At 32.0% G+C, this 11193-nt stretch overlaps 1 protein-coding gene across 1 annotated transcript; it reads right to left on the reverse strand.

The window, feature by feature from the left end:
- Nucleotides 1-1063: 1063 nt before the first annotated feature.
- Nucleotides 1064-9252, reverse strand: LOC139877907 (poly [ADP-ribose] polymerase 2). The gene is made up of 18 exons (XM_071865311.1): nt 9036-9252; nt 8661-8946; nt 7961-8082; nt 7793-7874; nt 7458-7693; nt 7191-7311; nt 3647-3702; nt 3459-3532; nt 3218-3264; nt 3083-3132; nt 2930-2992; nt 2722-2802; nt 2440-2550; nt 2251-2326; nt 1973-2115; nt 1760-1833; nt 1526-1631; nt 1064-1418 (listed from the first exon to the last, which is right to left on the reverse strand). The coding sequence occupies exons 1-18, from the start codon at nt 9117-9119 to the stop codon at nt 1326-1328; spliced, it is 1905 nt and encodes a 634-aa protein (XP_071721412.1). The 5' UTR covers nt 9120-9252; the 3' UTR covers nt 1064-1325.
- Nucleotides 9253-11193: the final 1941 nt, after the last annotated feature.

Raw genomic sequence — 11193 nt, forward strand, 5'->3', positions numbered from 1 at the left:
GTGTGTGTGTGTGTTTTTTTTTTTTTTTACTCATTTTTGCATTGTTATTCAGTTACCCTTGTGATATGTTTTCTTCGTCATATGTTCTACCCATTTTCATGGGTTTGGTCATTTGTATGGTTACAACTGCTGCATTATTATTATAAACCTAACAATGACCTAGCAGGTGCATTGAATTTATCAATTAATTCAAGTTTTTCAACAGTTAAAACTCCAAATTTCCAGCAAACACTTTACTATAGCATTGAAAGAGAAGGATCTAGCCAACATGCGATTTGCATATGGCTCGTGACCATTCGCACGAAGATGGAAGAACTTTCCTTCAACACGAAGATGTTCGAATCCTTTCATAGCCTTATCAAAAAAAACCCCGCAAATCTACCCAGAGAGGTACCACAATCACTAACACTCAACGGTTTCAAAGATCTATCAACATCAACACTATTGGTAGAATCTTCATGAAATAACCTTTGCACCGAAACGACCAGTTAACCCGGGACCAAACTTAGAATCGCACCCCTTAAATGCCACAACCAGATTGTGTTTGAGCAAATTTACATATCAAGGTAAGCCTCCAATCCCCATACAGAAGCAAGGTTGTAAAAATCGATATTGGGGGTTTTATCGTCTGAAACCTAAAAATCGATATTAGGGGTTTTATCGTCTAAAACCTTGCTTCAAAAATATATCCAGTTTAGTCAATTTTGACCGACTAAATTCTTCAAATACTACAATTTTGACTTTAATCAATTTTGACCGACTAAATTCGACTTGACAAAATAAATCCAATTTAGTCCCATTGAACTTTGTTGACCGATTAATTAGAAAGATTTTGAAAGATCTAATCACCCTGCTTCAAAAATAGACTAATCCGAGACTGATCACAAATTTTACAACTATGTACTGGATTTCAACCAAACTCATTATGCATGTGTACAAGCAAAAGACTTATAAGTCACCAATATGCTCATTACCAATTAGTTTCATACTTAATGATACAAATCTAAACTCAGACACTTTCGCTTTGTAGGTTGCATTATATGAGAAACGACTGATGTAACCAACATTAATCAAGCAAAATTCCATTAAAGATACCATAACACGTCATCTTACATAATTAAAACCAAAAGGGTAAAAACCAACTAGTAACTTTATATCCTATGACAATTTAGTCCCTGTTCAATCCGATTTTACTCAAAATTGGGGCTATCCGGCGACAAAAACCCCTTAAAAGATACGGACTACTACGTATCAGATAAGCAAGAACTAAATTAGTAGCATACGCACAACGTCACAAAGCAATGGAATCTGTCTTTCCATCATGATTACCTCTTGAAATTGAAATTAACATGAACAACATAGCGCATCCTGATTTGGTCAACATTGTAGGTAATATACTCGTTGTATAGTAAACCAGACTGCAATAAATAAATGTCAATACATCAGTCATCTATTCATACTCTGATCGATAAATCTATTTTAATTAATCAAAACACTAAAAACACATTGATAAGAAGAAGCTCACCTTTGATTTTAGTTGCTGTTTGGGCTGTCCTAGTGGAACAACAACACCATCCTCAAGAGTCTCAGCCTCTGACATATCTGGGGCAGTGGCCCCAACTCCTTTGGTACTGCAAAACAAAAGTTCATCTAAAAAAACCAAGAAACCGATTGGGTCGGTTTGGATTGACCCAAAAACACTTTTTGTATAGTTTTAGTTTTATAATAATAAAACGTAATGCATTACTATGACTAGTACCTTAGCTTCCCTTGTGGCAACTTATCAGCATTATGGTCAGCATCTAGTAGCTCAGCCATGTCACCAAGTGCAACCTAATTTAAAAAAAAAAAAAAAAAAAAAAAGAGAGAGAAAAACGTTGTACTCCGTATATATCATGTGATAGGTGATGTTTTTTAGGAACATTAACTATGTTAAACATATATGAAGTACTATATATAAAACATGAACAACCTCACATAAAAGTAGCACACCAGCTGAAGCTTGACGACTTGCACAACAATAGTTTGCACTTTTTGAGAACATGTCAGCAAAATAAACACCTTTTCCAAACATGTAACCTGTTACAGGTGCTTCTGGAGGAGCAATCCGCAAACCTGGCTTATCGTTTGTAACAATATTTAGTCATTTATTTTATTTATACATTTAGAACGATTGATTAAAATAATACGTAGTAATAATATGTTGAAATAAAAGAAAATAATATATGTTGAAAAATAAAATGCATTAACCTTGAGATAAAATTCCAGTCCAGTTTGATAGCCGAGAACCATGCCACAAAAGCATCCTATTTTTTGTACTGGAAAACTGTTAAAATTAAAAATAAAACATTTTACAACCATGATGCTTAAAGATTACTGATATCATTATAAATAAGTTATTTAAAATAAATCATAAATCTATGAATAAATTTTAAAAACCTTGCTGAAACGGTCAGTTTCTCCATGCCTTGAGGTTCTGAAAATCTGAACGATTTCAACCGTATAATCCGAATGTGTCTTGGCATGAGTGTTCCGCATGTACTTTGAGATCTAGTGATGGGTGAAAAACGTATATATACATATATAAGTAACAACATATGTACTACAAAAGGTGAATTTTCCCTATCATTAACATATAGAGAAATTCTAATTATAATTATAATACTAATTATAAGTCTACAATAATACTTTTAAATGCGGATAAGAAAAAAATAATTATACCATGTGAAACTCTTTTGAATTAGCTTCTACCAGTGTTAATTCACACCGAAGGCTTTCATAACGTGCAAGCAATGGGTCCTCCTGTTGAAATTATAAAGAGTAATTTCACCCAAATATGCAAATTATAACATTAATACATTTGATACATATATATTATAATATTTTATATATATGTGTGTGTGTGTGTATTACGTCGGATAAGCATTACCTGCATCCCGGCATTGTCATCTAGTAACTTTGTGGCAACCTCAATTTCACCAAGGGCTTCAACCTTCAATTAATCAAACATATAACTCCTTACAAATATGCAAACTTGTGTAAAAAGATGAAGATTAGCTATTTAAGAAAGAAAATTTATTACCATTTCTAGCTTGCGTTTCAACTTTTGAGGGGTATCAATTACAAACTCACCTGTTAACAAATTACTCAGTGAAATCACATACATAAATGATGGTTCGAAAGTGTGTCAGATGCTAGAAAGATAGACGACACTTACGCATCTTTTTATAACCAAAATCATGAGGAATAACGGTGTAAAATTCACTGCAATCAAGAAAGTCAACCATCATAAGGAAATATCCTAGTTACTATTAAACTTCTACTGTTGATGTTACAGATTGAAGAAGCATATGATGAAAAAAGGAAAATCATATAATCTTGAATTACCTGAACAAAAAGATGAAAACAAAATATTTTTAAAAAAAAAAAAAACAAAAACTAAAAGAAGGGGTACATACCCACTTAATTGCTCAAGCTTTTTCCTATCATGCTGACCGATTACATCAGCAACTCTCTTCAACACCTCATACCCCTGTTTTTATATAATGACAGTGGGATTATACGTAAAAATAAGTGGGCAGATATCAATATTAATAAATATAAAAATAGGATATAGAAATTGACCCCGAAGATCAAAATGACGAACCATTAAAATTGTAGCTTTACTTAGTTTCCCAAGTGGTAGCTTTTCAGCATTGTAACCTATTATACGATATCCATTCATTTAGAAGCAAATTATACCAAGCCATGAACAATAAAAAACACCATTGCTGAACTGAATAAGAGTATAAGACATCAAAATATTGAAGTGGACCGTAAATGTTCCAAAATAGAGCAGGTTGGTAACGTGTTGGCTTTTCCGAATTTTTTCTTAAACCAATAGTTCTGTACAGATGTAGTGACCCGAACTTTTCCATGATTGTATATTATAAGATATCTATATTTACATGATTAAATGTTTCCAACATGTTAAGCAATCAAACTTGTTAAGACTTGATTAATTGAAATGAGTTTATGTAGACAATTGACCACCCCGTTTGCCTGATGATTCACGAACGTCATAACTTGTGATAATTATATAATCGTTTTATTTTTTTATGATGTAAGTTTTTATTATATATATATATATATATATATATATATATATATATATATATATATATATATATATAAGAAGAAATACAATTAAATCAAAGATGTATAAGTAAAACACTATTTGCTACAGTAAATTTTCGCTTTTCTAGAGTAGAATACTATTTGCTACAGTAAAATACTATTTGCTGCAGTAAACACTTTTTACTACAGTAACACTATTTACTCGTATTCAATCCGTATTCGTACTTGTACAATACACAACTTCTAAATGTATATACTATTGGTATATACAAATAAAAATCTGCTCCTTAACAGCCCTAAATGATTAACAAACATGTGGAACCAACCATTTAACTTCTTGTAAGCATTATTGTGACTAAATAACAAAACTAGAAACCTTTGTTGACTAAAAAAAAAAAACGTGTGATATGTATGCTTATATACATTCACTCCATGCTAGAGTACTACATCATTTTACTCTCTAAACACACACACTTCCATCTCTCTTAACCCTCATCATATTCAGCAAGTTTTGATCTCATAATCAAAGTTTAGATCACCATAAAAAGAATCATTCATGAACACTTCAAGAAACCTTTCAAGTTGCAAAATTACTTTCAATCTTTCTAATCCATTCCAATCAATCATCTAAGATCAAGAAACTCTTTCTTGTTATTTACAGTAGGTTATCTCTCTAATTCAAGGTAATACTCATATTCAAACTTTGATTCAATTTCTATAACTATAACAATCTTAATTCGAGTAGTAAACTCACTTGAACTTGTTTTCGTGTCATGATTCTGCTTCAAAAACTTTCAAGCCATCCAAGATCCTTTGAAGTTCTAGATCATTTCTTGTCATTTCCAGTAGGTTTACCTACTATACTTGAGGTAGTAATGGTGTTCATAACATCATTCGATTCATATATATAAAACTATCTTATTCGAAGATTATAAATTGTAATCACTAGAACATAGTTTAGTTAATTCTAAACTTGTTCGCAAACAAAGTTAATCCTTCTGACTTAACTTTTAAAATCAACTAAACACATGTTCTATATCTATATGATATGCTAACTTAATGATTTACAACCTGGAAACACGAAGAACACCGTAAAACCAGACATACGCCGTTGTAGTAAAATCGGGGGCTGTTTTGGGTTGGAAAAATAAAAACTATCTTAATCTTTGATTTTGAAGTTTGTTTTCTGGAAAAATGATAATTCATATGAACATGATACTATATCCAAAAATCATGGTTAAACTCAAAGTGGAAGTATGTTTTTCAAAATGGTCATCAAGATGTCGTTCTTTCGACGGAAATGACTACCTCTTACAAAAATGACTTATAACCTGTATATCCGACTATAAACTTATACTTTTTCTGTTTAGTATCATAAATTTCAGTTCATTATGAAAACATAGCAATTTGATTCACTCAAAACGGATTTAAAACGAAGAAGTTATGGGTAAAACAAAATTGGATATTTTTGCTTGTTTTAGCTACGTGAAACTTTGTAATAAATCTATACTAACCATAACTTAACTAACTTATAATGTAATCTAACATATATTATGTAATCTTGATAGACCATAGACACGTATACAATGTTTTGACATATCATATCGACGTCCTCTATATATATTATTTGGAACAACCATAGACACTCTATATGCGGTAATGCTCGAGTTAGCTATACAGGGTTGAGGTTGATTCCAAAATAATATATATACTTTGAGTTGTGATCGAGTCTGAGACTTTTGTACACTGGGTCGTGGATTGATTCGAGATAATATATATTGATTTATTTCTGTACTACTAACTGTGGACAACTAATTGTGGACTACTAACGTTGGACTGTTAACTTAACAAATTTTAATCGTTAAAACGTAATAAAAAAAATGTTGTTAATATATTTCGATCATACTTTAATATATATGTATATATTTGTTATAGGTTCGTGAATCGACCCGTGGCCAAGTCTAATTCTCGACGAATTGATAATTTGTGAAAGTGAGTTATAGTCCCAATTTTAAAATCTAATATTTTTGGGATGAGAATACATGCAGTTTTATTAATGTTTTACAAAATAGGCACAAGTACTTGAAACTACATTCTATGATTGAATCATTATACCGGATATCACCCTTTTAGCTTGGTAGCCTAAGAATTTGGGAACAGACCCCCAAATTGACGCGAATCGTGAAGATAGATCTATGGGCCTAACGAACCCCATCCAGGTTATGGATGTTTTAGTACTTCGATTTTTTTATATACAGATGAGTGTACCTGTATATTGGGGATATTCTAGATGCATTTTGTTAATGTCGGTTACCAGGTGTTCATCATACGAATGATTTTTTTTATACACTTGCGAGTGTATGATTATTTATTAAATGAAATCTTGTGGCCTATTAATTACAATTTGATATATATATAGGTTAAACCTATAACTCACCAACATTTTTGTTCACGTTTTAAGCATGTTTATTCTCAGGTGATTATTAAGAGCTTCCGCTGTTGCGTGCTAAATTAAAGACAAGATTTGGAGTCAGCATGCTTGTATGATAATGTTTAAAGAAAAACTGCATTCGGAAAATAAATTGTTGTAATATATTATCGTAACCCATTATGTAACGGTCGTATGTAAACGTTGTACTTTAGATTGCCATTATTTGGTAATCTACGTTATGTCTTTTAAACCTTTATCGATAAAGTAAAAGTTATGGTTTGTTTTAAAAATCGAATGCAGTCTTTGAAAAACGTCTCATATAGAGGTCAAAACCTCGCAACGAAACCAATTAATATGAAACGTTTATAATCGATATGAACGGGACATTTCAACAGAAACAACATTATCATAATAACAATCAATCGTCTGAAGTGATTTAAGAGAGTTTATACATGAAAATGAGTTTAGTTAAGTGACTTTTAACACGTTTGAGTGTTTAACCCATTTCGAGTTTAGTCCTACCCACCCATTACAGATAAAATTTAACCCAAATGGACTGATTCATAAGTAAACGCGTCCGAATTCTCATCTCTAAAAACTCAAATCGAAGTTTTTAACCAGTCTGAAAAGAATGAAAACAAACCTATTTCCATCATTTGCTGCTTCATCATACTGACATTGCAAATAAGTGAGATAAACTTTGCAACACGAGCCTCCAGTTTCGTTTCTCGAGGCTGATATTCCAATTTACCAATGGGTTTTTCCTGAACATGTTTCAATCATCAAGCCTTGTAACCAAATATCAAAACTACGTAATACTATTACAGTACATGTTTAGAACTAAGGGTGAACATTGAACAATATATAAGAACTAAAAATATTCTTAAACAAAAAAGTAAAGGCAACTCACAACAGTTTCTTTGCCAGCTTCATTGTAGTCCATTTCCAACCACGTATAAAGCTTAGGTTGAGAAATAAATTGTTTACGGTCCGACCAATAATTTTTGGTTTTGGCATAAAACTTCTGTTCAAACTCATCTAACGCTGACTGTACACCAGTGTACGGACCGTGCAACTTATCTTGACCCTTTACTCCAACCCTACCCCATCTGTTGTAAACCATAAACGTAGAACCATCATCAGATTCTGCAAATAGTACAATCATAGTACAATCAATATGGAGTCATATACAAATTCAACGTTGTACGAGTATTTGTAGTTCAGATTAAACAATCGGTAACAAACCTAGTGCTTGTATTATATAGAACTTGTTATTGTTGTCACCAACATTGGTCTGATTCAACGTGGCATCATAAATATCATCACCCTACATTTATGCAAAATGTAAACAAAATATAAATACCGTTTTATCAAGTAGTAATTTTGTTTCCTTTCATCCAAATAACTGATTACCTGCTGCAAGACATGGTAGTTAGACTTAATATGCTCCGGTATGTATTGATCCAATACAGCCGAGCCTTTTTTGGTAGCTGTAACAATTTTTTCTTTCTTGTTCTCATTTGTATCTTCAACCTCTAAACACACAATACCGTTTACAAAAAATATCACAAAATATATTACTCCGTAACAAAGAAATCTATATTATAAAGTATGACTCAACACTCTTAACTTTTACAGCAACAAACTTTCATTAAGTACTGTTTACACTTTACATTAATCTGATGGCAGACCTATTTTATTGTTCCGAATGCTGGTTATACGGTAACTATTTTTAGACTACTTTAGCTGAATCTAATTAATGTTATTCATTTCGATACCAACGCAGGTTATATAGTGATGTGGCACCGGCAAGGCTTAAAAAGTTTCGGGGACAAGTAAGACGCTAACAATTTTGACTGTTACTGTATTCGACCTACTTTGACCGATATTAACCGAATAAATTGGAAGTTTGACAACTTTTCCCAAATAAATCGGCCAAGTCGGGGACTAGTAAACCTAGTCAGGGGGCTTTTACAACCATGGACACCGGTATCTAATAAATCGGCACAACGATACATTTATCTTACATGCTATTGTTTCAAAACTCCCTACAATTTAATAAAGTAAACCCTAATATATACACAAAAGGAAGAAAGAAAAAAAATGCAAATACCTTCAGCGATTTCCTGCGTTTTCGTTTCGGAATCATTACATAACCTCTCTAACAATTCTTTCTTCGATCCAGTAGTCGAAACGCCGCGAACAGACGCTTGTTCGCGCAACTGCTTAATACTCAAACCCCTAAAATCATCAATGGCCCTAATTTTAGATGACTCACATTTAAAATCTCCATCTTCACTCCTTCTTTTTTCAGGTAAATTATTGTTATCATTTGAATCCCCTACTTTAACAGTAACAGTAGCAGACTCTTTGCGCATAGCAGCATCAAGTCTTTTTACCTACAAACATATGTTACAAATTCAATTTAATACTTTATTATTTAAATTTAAAAGAATAATAATAAATAAAAAGATAGAAAAAAAGGTACCAGTGTGGATTTGATACCGGCGGTACTGAGGCCTCTTGTGGAGAGTTGTTCACGGAGTTCATCAACTTTGAGTTTGCTTGCCATTAATTAATTGTTAATTAATTAATTATTTGATTATGAAGGTATAATTGGGGATAATGAGAAATAGAGGAAGGGAGGGTTTAGGTTTATAAAAGAAATGGGATTTTGAATTTCAAAGCTTTCAGTAGAAGTAGAAGACAACCGTGGACTATGTGCTCAGCACGATATACCCGCCACTTCGATTTTTATATCGCAAATTAAACAATTTGTGAAAGAAATTTTCTAACTATACCTTTACGGTTTTTTTTTTTTTTTTTTTTGAAAATAGAAATATATTACTACGTAACTTTTTGTACACGAGTAACAGTAACTCTTTTAAGGAAAATAACTTCTCTTAACACCATCTCCAACGCGCCCGGCATACACCTCAAGTGCAGCCAACATGCCACCAGCATGCCGTTAACGCGTTGTGTTTTTGAGTTCGAACTTAGGCATGCTGGAACCAGGCACGGTGAAAGTTTGAGTGTGTTCGAGCTGTATTGACGATGTGGCCATATTTTATTGGTTGGTTGGTGGGAGGTTTGAATTCAAACGGATAATTTTTGCAATGAATATTTTTACTTCGCCTATATATACACATACATATACACTCACATCTTCAAACATACATATACATTCATATTTTCTCCCTCACTCATTTTTCAAACACACTTCATATATATTTTCAACACATTCTTCTCTAATTTTATATGGTACATTTTATCAAACACGATACTTTCATACCATGAATTCGAACAAAGTTTTCGTTGATGTGCATTACGGGGATAAAGCTGAGTATGGCTGGAAGTCATACGTTAACGGGGAAAAAATCTTTTGAAGATGTCGACGTTGTCGACTTTGATTGGTCAAAGTTGAAAAAGTTCCTCGAAAAAGAAACATTATACATATTTACGAAAATTGTGTATTCCGACGAAGAGAAGCAAGTGTTGATGTTATCGTTTACGGATGAGCAATGAGATGCGCAAAAAGAGCGAGCCAAGACACGACCTTGTCGAATTGAGTTGTCTCTTGTAAACAGGTGCCAATCAAGTTATAATCGGGCGCCCTCCGATTCGAGTAGCCTTGAGTCAGGTTACGTGAATCGGGACTCGTTCAACGAAAAAAATTAAACACTGTTTTATGTACTCGTTTTTAAATTAATGTATTTTTCATATTTAGGAATTAAGTTGTAATTTTAAATAAAGTAATTTAGGACTTTTATTTATTTATTGTAATTTTCTTATTTAGGACTTTTTTTATTTTATGTAAGCGTATTATTAATTTTAATTTTAGTTTTTTTATTAAATTAATTTTTATATAATTACAAAATTATAATATAACTAATTAAATAAAATTAAAATTAAAATCAAGAAAAATGAAAAGGAAACAAAAAATACTTCACTCCTACCCATTAACGCGCCACTCAACACGTCACCCATTATTTACCAGTTTACTAGCACGCTCATTAAGCACCTCACCCACACCCAGTAAAACGCCAACACGCTCGTGAAGATTAAAGATAGTATAAGCACCTTAATTTACAATCACTTGTATATAAATTTCACATTAATGACAACTTAGAGTTGACATTATAAAAATTCTTTGAGAATTGTTCTTTTAGCTCTACTCTTATTTTTTTTATTTTTTCCGAAATTACACACACATATATACTAGTGTTATTAGTAATTGTAAATATACGTTTCACATATGTAAATAAATGAATAAATCCAGATCTCATTACAAAAATGCCGACAAAACAAATTTGCTTAACTTGAATATCAACTTGCAATTGCTAGTTTGTTTAATGAAGGAGTCGACCAAGATATAATAAATTATGTTAGAAATCAATGACATTAAATAATGATAAAGAATAATAGCACGAATTGTAAATAGCAATCTGGATTATAGTAATATAAAAACTAAGGGGTGTTTAGGATTGCGATTTGAACTTTTTTTTTATTATTGCGTTTTGAAGACGCAAATAATTACTCGTAGTTATTAGTGTTTGGTATAACAAATATACAAATCACTTATTTACGTTATGAGACTAAGAAAACTTGTTTTTGAAGAAGTAAACTAGGTGTCACTGCACCGGAAC

Source organism: Rutidosis leptorrhynchoides, chromosome 11 (assembly GCF_046630445.1).
Source record: "Rutidosis leptorrhynchoides isolate AG116_Rl617_1_P2 chromosome 11, CSIRO_AGI_Rlap_v1, whole genome shotgun sequence".
In the NCBI taxonomy this organism is placed as follows: Eukaryota; Viridiplantae; Streptophyta; class Magnoliopsida; order Asterales; family Asteraceae; genus Rutidosis; species Rutidosis leptorrhynchoides.

Excerpts from the sequence above, each read along its gene's own strand:
- LOC139877907 (XM_071865311.1), bottom strand. The coding sequence starts at position 9,119 with ATGGCAAGCAAACTCAAAGTTGATGAACTCCGTGAACAACTCTCCACA. Across the intron at positions 2,116-2,250 it reads GACTGGAATTTTATCTCAAG|GTTTGCGGATTGCTCCTCCA; the intron begins GTTAATGCATTT and ends ACGATAAGCCAG. Across the intron at positions 1,419-1,525 it reads AACAGCAACTAAAATCAAAG|TCTGGTTTACTATACAACGA; the intron begins GTGAGCTTCTTC and ends TATTTATTGCAG.